General features: G+C 37.6%; 1 protein-coding gene across 2 annotated transcripts; it reads right to left on the reverse strand.

Moving 5' to 3' along the window:
* Positions 1-578: 578 nt before the first annotated feature.
* Positions 579-13,380, reverse strand: LOC148852045 (Amino acid dehydrogenase family protein). 2 transcript variants are annotated; one of them, XM_088944112.1, is made up of 7 exons: positions 12,116-12,411; positions 3,328-3,495; positions 2,868-2,950; positions 2,560-2,743; positions 2,109-2,266; positions 1,564-1,776; positions 579-931 (listed from the first exon to the last, which is right to left on the reverse strand). In XM_088944112.1, the coding sequence occupies exons 3-7, from the start codon at positions 2,886-2,888 to the stop codon at positions 701-703; spliced, it is 807 nt and encodes a 268-aa protein (XP_088800238.1). In that variant the 5' UTR covers positions 2,889-2,950; positions 3,328-3,495; positions 12,116-12,411; the 3' UTR covers positions 579-700. The 2 variants fall into 2 exon arrangements, with proteins under 2 accessions (XP_088800238.1, XP_088800237.1); XM_088944111.1 differs by lacking the exon at positions 2,868-2,950 and having other exon boundaries at positions 12,116-13,380.
* Between the last annotated feature and the right edge of the window lie 340 nt (positions 13,381-13,720).

Raw genomic sequence — 13,720 nt, forward strand, 5'->3', positions numbered from 1 at the left:
ACCCAACTTGAATACTTTGGAATGGATTTGGGTTGGCCTAGCTTCTCTACTTCCTTTCGCTCAAATGTTCTTATTTCTTAGACTCAAAGATTCAGATTAATTCAAATTTTTGCATTATTATTAAGAGTACTGAGTAAATGGTCCGTTCTACCCAAAAACTGAATGGAACCGACCTCAAACTAGCCTTGAACCCAATCTGTTATCCTTCAAGTAAATTGATAATTTTTCTTCAATTTAATATTTGAATCTATATAATAAGTAATTTAAAATTTGATATTTACAAAGTTTAAATCATAATGATATGTTTTGAACATCGTCATCATCATCATCATCATTATTATTGAAAATCAAGTTTAACATTTTATGATTATGATTGTAAACATATAGCAGTGTAGTGATTACCAATAAAACAACAAACATATAATAGTATAGTACTACGGTAATCTCAACAACATATATATATAGCCATTTATACAAATTCTACAATGACAGGAACTTTCAGGGATGTTAATACTCAGATAGCGAAATAGGTTATAGTTTAATAAAGTATGAAAGCAGAATGCTTGATACAAAAACTATTGCACCATAAAAGAATTTATTCGTTTTATTGCACAAAGTATGAAAGTGGAATGCTTAATACAAAAAATAAGATTTAGATTGTATAACATTGTATTGTGAAATGTCCACGGAAGAGAACAATTTACTGTTCTATCTTACGCTTAGCACCATCCAGGGTATTCTTAAGTAGCATAGCAACAGTCATTGGACCGACACCTCCTGGAACTGGAGTCACCCATCCAGCTACCTTGCATGCTTCTTGGAAGTCCACATCGCCGACCAGCCTATATCCTGATTTCTTAGTTGGGTCATCAACAGCGTTTGTCCCCACATCAATAACTGCCGCACCAGGTTTAATCCAATCACCCTTGATCTGATGGGAAATGGTGAAAAAAGAATCGTATATGAGCCCGATATCATTTTTAAAGTAAACATAACATCAGGATTGATGAGAATGAAAAATGATCCTAGTGCAAATATGATTCGGGAAATAATTTATAAATGACAAAAATCTAGGGGACGCTACCCACTACTAATTAATATTTGAATAACCTGGGCTTTGGATGCAGGAAAAGAAGGCGACACCTCATTTCTGTATGTCCCAATTCCCAACTATGAGTTCACTAGGACAAATTTCAACTTGATTGATGATCATGAATACTTCAATTTATGGAACATTTTTTTCTGCTTCCTATGTTCTTAAGCCATTTCCAATGGAAGTAGTTGCTTTACTATCAAATTGCTATGGTACTTCCATTTTCATTGTCCCACTGGCTACCTCACATTTCCTTATTTTAAAACAAATAGCATCCATTCTATTGGACCACCATAGAAAGGCAAATACTGATTTTAGCAAGGTTAATGGTTGCACCCTAAAAGTATGAATGTTTTTAAAAGCACAATTACAATCCAAGTTGATGATTTATAAAGATGAATTCTTCGGAGAAATGAAAAAGTGAATGATATAGAGACTACTCTATTATTTTGAATGATATCTTTAGTTACCATCATTGCTTGTCCTGCTGCAGCAATAACAATGTCTGCTTCACGAATGATGCTTTCAGGATTATGTGTATGTGAGTGAACAATAGTAACAGTTGCATCTGCTTTCATAAGTAGCAGTGAAACTGGCAACCCAACTATGTTGCTTCTACCTACCACCACTGCTCTCTTTCCCTTTATACTGATACCACTGCGGTGTAGAAGCTCAAGACATCCCTGTAAAGAAAACCAGAAATACCAACTTTCAAAAACCAAAAACACAGACACAAGTGCACATGCATATACAATAGAAATCTGAAAGGATGAAATAAAATCAATATTTAAAATGACCAAGCATGTTTATAAGATCGATTGAACCGCTTCAAAGAGGCTACCCAAAACTAGCTTCACTGGAAAGTTGATTTCTCAGCTCAATGTAAGCGTTTCTGGGCTTTCTAGGCTTTTCACCCAACATAGCATCACGGTTTTCCATGTGGGGTGTACCTTACAAGTTGCAACCCAGAAGTCACTGCATGAAAGCCCTCCCAAAAAGGCACCAAGGATGTTACCTTTGGGGTGCAAGGCTGAAACAGGGGTTCTCTCCCTTTCATTGCAAGCTTGCCAATGTTCAGTGGATGAAACCCATCAACATCCTTCTCAATGCTAATTTCACTTAAGACATTCTCTTCATTTATATGCTTTGGTAGTGGCAGCTGTACCAAAATTCCTGTCAATAGAGCAACATACATTTCTATTAGGTGTTAAATAGGAATTGGAACATTTGAATCAGGTAAACTGAAAAGGCCATGGATTCCTGCAGTATGTTTGCTAAGAGTAGAGATACAGTAATATACAATAAAAAATATACCAGTTTCTATTAATTGTATAGAATAAAATGGAAGACATTTTATTAGTTTCTGTAAACAAGACAAAAATAATCTTTAGTGAATTCTATAATGGTAAAAGTCAATCCCCTGATATCAAAAATATGGAAAGTCCAAAAAGTTAAAAACAACCAACCATGAACATCAGGATTTGCATTTAACTCATGGACTTTCTCAACCAAATCTGCTTCAGATACTTGCTCTGGCAGATCTACATCAAAAGACTTAATCCCAACTTCAGCACATGCTTTCCTCTTCATAGATACATAGCTTTGAGAATCCTTCCTGGTGCCAACAATGACAACAGCTAACCCCGGAACCTGAGAAGATCAGCTGACAAATTATTACAGCTCTTATCCTCAAATCAACTACATTGAAGTAAAACTTCATAAGAAAACCTCCTTGCATGCTAAATTTAAAAATTGAGCTGCCAGTAAGCTCTACCATTAAGGTCTCCAAAACCATGTAAGATGACCACAGAAAGTGATGTTGAAAAAGGATGCCCAGGAGATCTTAGATCAAGCCCACTAAAAAAATATTAATCAAACACACTAAAAAACAGTCAGCAAGATATGGACAATGTTCTAACTATCTTTCAAAATAGAACACCAACAAAGAAATCCCAGGTAATATTTGATTAAAGATTTGTTGAGAAACTAATCAGTGTCGACATAATTTCTGTTTCTTAATTCAGTTTGGCATTTCAGGAAAATGGACTAATAACATTGAATTACATCTATACTGATAAAAAAAAAAAACATTGAATTACACCTATGGAAAATCAAAGGTCAGATTAGTTCTTCAGTGTGTAAATATCAACTAGAATGAATTTAAAGATCAGATCATGAACCAAGATGCAGATAACAGTTGAAATGAATAAACAACTAGTGATAGATTTGGTTACTTTGCCATATTTCTCAGAAAGAGTGCAAACTTCAGCAGCAATTTCAGATCGGATCGTCTGAGCAATGGCCTTTCCATCAATGATGGAGGCTTGGTGATCCAATATCGATGCCATAAACAGCAACTATTTGCAAGAGAAGCAAGCAAATTGCGTACCAGTTACTCGTCTCTGCACCAAGCATAAAAGTATTTATATGATCACAAAATTAACTAAGAAAATATAGACATAAAAATCCATATTATCAGTAGTAAGTAATGTTTCATGAACAAATGGAATCATAGCAATAAAGCTTTTCTTCTTTGTCTTGAAGAAACTACTGGTTTTATTCTACAATAGCCATATAGTCAGGGTTTATTATGAATACCATACACTCGGCAACTGATGTATTCAACAAGTCTATAGACTTGGCAAATACCAGAAGGTGAGGGACAGTTAAAGGACATTCTTGCTGCTTGGAAAGCTAGATTTGCCAAGCTGGAGTTCAGCCTAGCTAACATGCATGACAAGTATGGGGGAAGAGCGCACGTGCTGATGACCTTGATAAGGAACTTGAGGACCTCTAGGAGAGAGTGCTAGGTTCCCTCAACAAAGCCAGGCATGCAGAGCACCATGGGGCTTTAGAATCCAAGTCGAGGGAGGACTTGTCCACCATCCAGGCTCAGCTCCGGGGTGCAACTCAGGTTGGCCTGAGTTGGCATTTTACACTGATTCAATTTCAGGCCTTCAGGCTGGACCCATTCAAATTTTGACAAAAACCCAACCTGAGTCTGCCCAAGTTGCACCCCTAGCTCAGCTAGAGGAGCTGAGGAGAGACATGGCCTTGTGTAAGAAGGCCATGGCACATCTGGAGAGTGGGGCTCTATGGGGCATGCCTAGAGTGAAGGCACCCAAGCCTCCAAGGTTTAATGGGCCAAAGATGTCAAGATGATTGACAACTTTCTATAGAACATGGGGCAGTACTTTGAGGCAATACACATCATAGGCATGGCCTATATGCATGAACTATATATGTGGAGCATATTCGTCTATATGCTTGACCTATATGGTTGACATTAATAATGGATTCTTTCTTAAATCTCTGAGTTTTCTGCATCTGAGAAATATTCTGTCAGTATAAGCTAACTATGTTTGACAGATTGTTGACTCTTGATCAAAGAGAACAGTCCATCCACAGTCCCATTGAGGGAGAAATGATGATCGGCCATGCAATCCATTATTTCCTGATATCTAACAGCCTGGTTCATCCCTGATTCGGATTGCCTAGAGTGGACTGTTCTTGAACCCAAATTAATCATGATATCATATTTAGATAAAATAATAAAAACCAGCACACAACCACCAAGTAATGATAATGGTGTCATTTAATCCTATCTTTATCTTCAGAAAATGTATTTAAGCTTGTAAACCTCCCTAATACCAATTAGCAATCAGGATAACATGCATTATTTAGTAAATATACATAATAAACAAATTAACATTGTCAAATTAGAAACTACACATAATAATTACCCATTTAGGATAATGTGAATTATTTGAGCTATTAGCACCTAATCAAAAAGTCCATATCCAATTCTGGTCCTAGCTATCTGGGATCTTGGGAGGGGTAGATTAGATACATTCCAAATCTTAGGCACTTTTTGTGCTTCTCTGAGACTCGAACCCACATTCTCATGCTTGCCATCCTGAGATTTTACCATTAGACCAACCAATGGCCCCTTATTAGCACCTAATCAACAGAACAATTATTTTAGCTACTACCATTTTCTACAGAAAACCATAAAAGAAAATGGGCATGTCTATACTATTATATATTCATCATATTAATAAAAATAGGTGTAGAGAGTAAGAATTATAGTTATTAATGACAAAAACAGTTAAAAGTACCAGAAAAATGTGGAAAATAAAGGATTTAGATGGATATTAGTTTTAAAACATAGGATATTAGTTTTAGGATTTGGATGAAATTGCCTCAAAATAAATGATGTTATGGTTAAAAAAGAAGTTTAATGTCAGCAACTTGGTGACCCACTGACTGGATCAAATGGTTCAATGGCTTAATTGGATGGGTCATTGGGTTGTTTGACTCAACCAAGGATTTTTAGCAAGTGATGTAGGGGATAAATGAACCCAAATTCCCAATCGAGTGTAGGTTGACTGGTTGGACAAGCTAGGTCGATGATGGGTTGAAAACCTTCTCTGTAGGGGTAAGGTTAGACTTGTCTCTATTGAATCCTAAAATCCATGAAATTATTTGTTCATTGTTAATCATCCATTGCTCATACTCTTTTGACATATACAACACCTGGTTGTATTTTGGTGCCATCCACTGATCCACATGGCTCCAAAGACCCTTCCTTCTGCAAACTATTTAAATTGGAACTTTCAAAAGCTATGTTAGAGCCACCAAACCTCGTGGAGATAATGTCTCCCTTCTTTTTTGTTGTTATCAGCTACAGAAATTTATTAAATTTGGATAGAATTAAAGGATTAGTACAAAATTGGATTATTCCAACCAAACCCAAGAATCAAGGTTTACATTTTGGCCCAGAATAATTGAAGTCTGTTAACTCCCTATTATTTCTAATACATCTGCAATTCCATTTGCAGTTCTTCTAGCCCAGGTAAAAGTGGTACTGAGTTCCCTTGAAAGACATTCTATCTCCCTGAATTCATGTATGTAATTCAGGGTGCTGAATTGTCTTGTCCAATAAATTACTAATTTTGAGTCACCTTCCACTTATCTCTCAGAAGCCTAGCTGATTTACAAGTTTTAGCCCTTGTAGCAATGCCAATATTTCAGCTCTAACCGAGTCACAAATGCCAATTGGTCCTAAACACATGACCACTACCAAATCCAACTGGTTCCTGAACACGCTCCCCTATGCACTACCCTCCCTAGATTACCCATAGAAGAGCCATCAAAGTGTAGTTTCATTATATTTTCAACTACAGGTTTAAATTCCACAATCACATTTGTCTTTCCTTTTATCAACCTGCACCACTACTGACCAAGACCTCATTTTCTCATTAAATGAGAATACACAAACGAGTTCCAGTGTTTTAACCCAATGTGCAGCTCTAACTTTAACGCCTTCTATTAGCTCCTCCTTATGTGAAGTTGCCATTGAAATTTCATTGATTTCTTTCTTCCCAAATTGTCCATATCACTACTACCCTCAATATAATTTTCCCTCTCTTTTTTGGTCGCCTAAGGAAGTTGGGATTAAAAAGACCTACCACATCTTGTGGGGGAGCCCACCTGCAACCAAAGAGAGAACAGAAAATTTCCCAAACACCATCTTGTGGGGGAGCCCACCTGCAACCTCATGTATTGCTTTCCAAGGGGAGGTTTAACAAAAGGAGCAACCTTTGCATTCCACCCATTTTCCATAACACCATGAATGCTTCCAATGACCCTGTGCCATAGCCCATCACTTTCTCCAAAAATCTCCACAACCATTTGTCTAGTAAGGTTGTATTCCTTTGAACTAGGTTCCTAATACCTAACCTACCTTGTTCCTTTGATCTACATAATGGCTCCCATTTCACCAAATGGTCCTTTATTTCATCCCCAAGTTCCCATCATAGTTGTCAAGGCGACTAGGCGGTTTTTTATGGTTGCCTCGCCCAAACGCCCCAAGTTTTATATATTAGGCGCCCGCCCAGAAACATAGGCGGGCGCCTAGGCACCTAGGCGGGCGCACTATTATTTTTTTAATTTATTGGTTTGATACTTTATTGGTGGTTGTATTCTTTTAAAATACATCTGCAACATGGTATCATTTTAATATTAAGATTAAAGAAAACCCTTTGACAAAAGGGTTTTAGTATTAAGACAAAATGGTTCTATTTGTTCGATTGGAGAGGGAGGAGAGCCGAACCGAGCATCCGAGCCCCAGCCCAACTCCATCGCACCTCAGCTTCGGCCTTCTTCAGTTGAAAAGCAGGGGCTCCGCCAAACCTCCTTTTCTTTTTTTTTTTTTTAAATCAGGGGCGGAGCCCCTTTATTCCTCTTAGTAGTCAGTCCTCTCTCCACTCTTCTTCTTCTTCTTCTTCTTCTTCCACTCCGCCCCATGAGGCCATGAGTCCAACAGTCATTCGCCCCTTGACTCCTTGAGTTGAGTCCGTTCTTTTGTTTTTTTTTTTTTTTTGGAAAATCTGAGATTTGAAATGTTTGAAATGTTTTATTTTGAAAATCTGAACTGAAACTTGATTGTATGCTATGCTGAATCTAAAAATTGAGATTTGAAATGTTTTAAGTTTTATTTAGTTTCATTAATGTTTTTTTACATGGCTGAACTACTCTAATGCTCTTTTATTTTTTTATCAGTTTTGTTTTAATTGTATGGCTGATTTTTTTTTAATTTCTATTTGTATATAAGTATTGCAATATTTGCTGATTTGCATTATGGTTGCTTGCTTACTTAGGATTTAGGAAATACATGAATACTGCAATATTGAATTTTCTGATTTGCATTATGCTTTATTTTGAAAATTTGAATTCTGAAACTTGATTGTATGCCATGCTGAATTGATTATGCTTAGTGTAATGTGTAGCTAGTAAGCAAATATGACTTATAAAATAGTTTAGGTCCTTTAGGAAGTATAAAAACCTATAGATTTTAAATTTATAGATTCCGTCGTCTAGGCGACACCTAGGCGCCTAGGCGCCTAGGCGCCCCATGGTCGTCTAGGCGACACCTCATTCGTGCCCACATTACACAACCCCTAAAAACTTCAGCCACCAAAGTGAAAAAGAAAGGGGAAATGGGGTCTCTCTATCTCAAACCTCCTTTTACCGAGAAGAAATGTCTAGGCTCTAGCAACACCATTTACTAGGATTAAATAGTGCACTAATTAATACAACCTTTCATCCATTTTATCCACGTGCACTAATTAATATAACCTTTCATCCATTTTATCCACCAATATCCCAACCAATTGTCTCCAACATGTTAACTAGGAAAGATCAATCCACCATATCATAGAAAAGGGGAAACAGTGCACTTTCAAACACTTCTCTCCCTTCTTTCTATTTTCCATAATGCACTCATTTGCTACTAGGAGCTTTTGATTATTTCCAAACAATCCTAATAAAAATCCATAGAAAAACCATCTGCACCAGGAGCTTCTGATTTCTCCATTGAAATTTGAGAACACTACCTCTTTAGTTTCTTCCAAACTAAAAGATTTCTATGCAACTAGGGATTGGGCAGGAGATACTTTGTCTAATCTAGTTCTAGGACGCTCAAGTTTCTCTCCCCTAGATTGATTAGAATTGCTTTAAAATGGTCCACTATCACCTTAATTATTTCCTCTTCCTTGTTTATTACTTATCCATCCACCTCAATGCTCGAAATTAGGTTTTTCTTCCTCCCATTTGCTAAAGAGTGAAAAAGTTTTGTATTATCATCTCCTTCCAAGAGCCATTTACATCTCAATTTTTGCCTCCAAGAGAGTTCCTCCTTATTTAGGATCTCTTCCAATTCTACTTTCAGCCTCCACCTTTTTGTTTGATCCTCCCCACTACACTCTCTCTGAGTCTCTTTCAAGTCCAACTCTTCTATCCTTTTTGCGATCCTTTACTTGGATTCCTCTAGTCTTCCAAATTCCTTTTTGTTCCAAGCTTTGATCCTTTCTTTCAATCACTTCAATTTTTTAGCAAAACTCACACCCTTATTTTCAAAAATGACTCTATCTTCTATCCACTACTCCTTTATTTTTTCAATGAAGACAAGATCTTCTAGCCACATGTTTTCAAACCTAAATGGGGCAAGACCCCTACAAAGACTTTCCTAGCTTAAAGAACTAGAGAAATGGTCAGAGCTTAAAGACTTTCCTAGCTTTGATCCTCTAGGATGTGCTTTCAATGCCAAGCTTCCCCATAGTTCTTCCCAATCCACCAAAAACAAGAATCCACCCAACTTGGAGCATACTAAGATTTCTTGGAAATTGGACCAAGTGAAAGCAGCTTGTAAAGGAGGCTCTTTTAATTCTAATGATTTCACCAGTGCATTAAACTTCCTCATACTCGTGGCTATGCCTTGATTTGGGTTATTTGTTTCATTCATAAATCCCATTACATTAAAGTCACCACCCAGAAATAGACGTTCATCAAAACCCATTCCCTCCCATCAGATATCCTTTTAACTTTAGTTAAAATTAAATACTATCCAATTAATTCCTCCCAACCATTCCATTTCCTCATTCTTCTAGATCATGAGGATACCCCCAAGATGGGGCAAAGGCCCAATTCAAACCTCTAATCACCCTCCTTTTTCTAGCTCTCCATAGACCGCATGTATCAAGGGAGGGGAACATGTTAGCACTATATAAAAAATTCCTATCCACCCCAGATTTAGCCAAAAGATCCACAACTGAGTTCAGCTCCCTTGTAATCCATCTAAAGCCGCAATGCCGAGAAGAGGCTATTTCAGAAATCTCATTGAGGAAATGACCCAACCTCCAAAGGCCCTTTTCTGGATGGGAGGCCCAATTAATAACATTTCTGGAATCCCCCTCAATGAGAAAAGAATTCAGCTGCAGAGATCTAACAGTTATCAGACCCATCACCAAAGCTCTGATTTCAGCTTCTAAAGCATCTACAGCACCAACTGGGCCACTATAAACCCAAATCAAAGAACCCTCTCTGTTTAGATTTTCAAGGCGCCAAGGCGAGGCTAGGCAACAGGGGGGCACCTTGTCACCTAGTCGCCTAGGCGCCTAGGCAATGGATTTTTTTTAAAGTAAAACCATATATCCTAGGGTAGTTCCCTAGGTTCCATAACCATCTTTCCTTAATAATTATTCATAATTTTCATAAGAGAAGTATAAATTTCATGTTTAAGTCTAGAAAATCAACATTTTATGAGAAGAAAAAGAACAAAGAAAAGAAAATTCACAAAATATAGGGGCAGAGCCCCTACTTTTGTTATAGGAAAGAAGAAAAGAAAAGGTGGAAGAAGAAGAAAATGTGTTGATTAGACAAAATTTTAAGTTCTTCCCTTGCTTATTGGTTCAGGCTTTGAAATTTTTGAGGGCTCAATCAAGGATCAAAATTTTGATACAATACGCACTGTATCGGGTGTATTGTATTGTATCTTTGGGGTCTCGATACACCTATTTACACTTTATAGGTGTTTTCGAGGACCCATTTTTTAAATAATATATATATATAAATGAAATTGAAAACCAAAGAAAAAAAAAATAGGGGGAGTATCGTTACAAGTACTAATACGCCTCTACTGATACACAAAGGTGTATCGATACTTTGAACCATGGGTTCAATACAGCAGTTAGCAATGTTTGCATTGATTAAACCCTAACAAATAAGAAAATAATAAAAAGAAATTAATATATAAACACATAAAATGAATATTCTAGTTTAATAATGTCTATTTTATAATTATAATGTCAAAAGTTAAAATTATAAAAGTATTTTATTACCCAGTGCACAAAACTGCTAGGCAACTGGACGAGGCAAGCCTCCAAGAGCGCCTTGTCGCCTAGGCACCCGCCTAGGCATCGCCTTGACAACTATGCACATGACAACATGTGTTAAGGCTCTCCAAAGGATTTTACCTCTTGAACCCATTTTGCAAGAAGGCCACTGATTAAAGAAGTTTTCCACACGATTGGGAGGAGCCCAATAGAAACTAGAACCAAACATCATATCAAGGAAGAATTGCCAAGGAGAACGAGCCACCTCACAATTAATTAAAAAGTGACTAGATGATTCACCATCCATCATGCACATGACACAAATGTAGGGAGAGGGGTACCAATATCCTAATCTTCTTCTTTGTATCATGTCACAAGTGTTGATATGCTCCCAAACCGCCTCCCAAATAAAAAAGAAAAAAAAAAAAAAGAGATATTGAGAGGTACCACACGAGGCCAAATTCTGTTCACCAAGAAGGCAGGAGGAGATCTGGAAGTAAGGTGGGTGAAAAAGGATTTAGTGGAGAAAATGCCGTCGGGAGATAAAGACCAGATACGTTTATCACGGGCTGAGAAGAGAGGAAGGCTTCATTTAAAGAGAGAAGGGAGGAAACTTCTTGGGCTTCAATGTCTGTCAGAACTCTACGGAAGTTGAGATTAAAGGATATACCTTGGTTATCTCTAACTAGGACATCAGAAGCTAGAATGTCTTTATCCAATGGATGGATAAATTGGATAAAGACAGACCTTGGTTAACCAAATTGATTCGGTTCGGTATCAGTTCAGTATTTCAAAGAAAAAGAAAGCATAGGATCGGTTAACGGACAGGTCCATGAACACCGCGTGGTAGTGGAGTTCTCCATTAATATTGACATCCAATCCAACTTTGCTCCTTTCTACTTCCCACTATTTTTGCTAAAATTCTGGGTCTGTTCGGCGCTCATCAGCTTCGTAGACTTGTGCTTAGGGTGGGGGGTAATGAAGGGGACGATGATAGGCTCAAATAATCGTCCCCCTCCGCATAAAGAGGAATTTTCACAAACATGTGGTGGAATTCTTGTATTTTACGAGATACGTCAAAAACATTTAGCAGGAAGTACTGGAGGATAAGACTATCAACTGAAGTAGCGACTACTGAGCAACGGAGTTGTAAATCAGGTCACAAGGATATAACCCTCATTTGGGAAATAAAAAATCTCAAGCCCCGTAAAAATTCCAAGTACCCAACAAGATCAACGATCTGTATGGATTTCAGACCTCTCGATTTTCAGAAAAAAGGCCAGTTCGAAAAAGTGCTTACAGGATCCAAGAAACAACAAAAAAATAAAGAGAAAAATGTTCAACTTACCAACAATATTCCCGTCTGCAATGCCTCCTATTAACCGAAGGGATGAGAGAAGATCAGAAGAGTGTCAAAATTCGTAATAGTCCAACTCCAACTGTAGCACCATGTCTTCAAAACGAACCACCAACAAACTGATATGCTTCTCTATGCACTAGTAACCACAGTCTGACAGCCGGAAGAGAGCCAAGGGTCTTTTTTTTTTTGTTTTATTTTGGGTAAATTACAAAGACCGGAAGACCCCGACAATCACCCATAAACTTTTATTTTCGATTAAAACCCTTAAACTTTCGCTTTGGGACAAATATCCCCTTGGGTTTCTTGCCTTTAAGGCAACTTTTGGGGGGTAATATCCATTTAGAGCTTTCATACACAGGAGTTCACATCATCTGCATCGGCGTTGCAGAAAAAAATTTGCATAACAATCCACCACGTCATTTAACGTAACGTGATGGAGTAGTGGAAAGGAATATTTAACGGCCGTTTCGACTGAAATGAATACCCACCAAACCTTTTTATCATTATTAGATTCCCCTCTTTCTTTTTCTAGCTCGTCATGCCTCCTCTGCTCTGAACTCTTCTTGTTCCATCGTTCATCGGGGATGGTTGTGCCACCGGTACACGCAATCTCTATCGGTATCTCTCTCCTTATTTTTATTTTTTCTTCCCTCTTCATCCAAATGGGCAATCCAACACTCCAACTGGGCCACCTCTTCTTCCCTTTTCCTCCAAATCAACAACCCACTGCCTTCATTTTCTCTCCCCTCCTTCATTTTCCTTCTCTGGTAAAGCAAAGTGTGATAATCTAAAACAAAATAGGCCGAAGCTAGAGCAAATCATTCATTCTTCTTCAACCCAACACTCATCGCTGAACCACTGCAAATACAACCACCAGTGGCTTGAGGACCACAAACATTTTTCTCTCCCTAAGTCCGTTAAATTGCATTTGTTTAAGAATGGCTTGAATTCTCTTTGATACTACCTTAGTTTTAGTTGTTTTCAACGAACTCGAGACTGGTAAGAAATAGGAGATCGTCTCTGTTTGGGGGCTGAGGTTCATGAGTCAATGGATGTTTAGAAGATAATAAACTATCGTCAAATGCATACCAAATTCCCAGATGAAAGAGAACCCGTAGGAATAATCAACTTGGATTTTTATTAATGGATAGAAATAGCATTTCATTATGGTAACAAAGACTAGTTCAAATTCAAATTATCAAAGCAACAAATTGAGCCACTAAATGGGCAAACTTACATGATGCTCTTTTCATAAACATAAGAAAATTTACTTAACTGTCACATAAATATTTGATATCATCTAAAATAGGAAGACATGACTGAGGAACAACAGAAGGCAATCTAATTCCAAAATGACAGAACTCCATCCTTGATCTCTTCAAAATAATAAATTAGTTTCCCATCCACTGTACATTAGGAACATCTCCTTAATATGTTTCTAATGCATGATAGGATGTACATGTGAGGCACCAGGTGTGAGGAACAGATCCGGTCCCCCATCACAAGCCATTAACTATGACCTTTCCACCCCTCCATTACATGATGGGACCTGCTCCTCACAGGCACACCCATTGTGCACTGAAAATATCATTC

This window comes from Nelumbo lutea, chromosome 5, assembly GCF_056320005.1.
Source record: "Nelumbo lutea isolate HS-2025 chromosome 5, American lotus-T2T, whole genome shotgun sequence".
Taxonomy (NCBI): domain Eukaryota; kingdom Viridiplantae; phylum Streptophyta; class Magnoliopsida; order Proteales; family Nelumbonaceae; genus Nelumbo; species Nelumbo lutea.

Coding starts and splice junctions, on each gene's coding strand:
- LOC148852045 (XM_088944111.1), bottom strand. CDS start 3,441: ATGGCATCGATATTGGATCACCAAGCCTCCATCATTGATGGAAAGGCC. Junction 2,744..3,327: donor TTTCTGAGAAATATGGCAAA/GTAACCAAATCT, acceptor TGATCTTCTCAG/GTTCCGGGGTTAGCTGTTGT. Junction 1,777..2,108: donor TTCAGCCTTGCACCCCAAAG/GTAACATCCTTG, acceptor TTTTCTTTACAG/GGATGTCTTGAGCTTCTACA.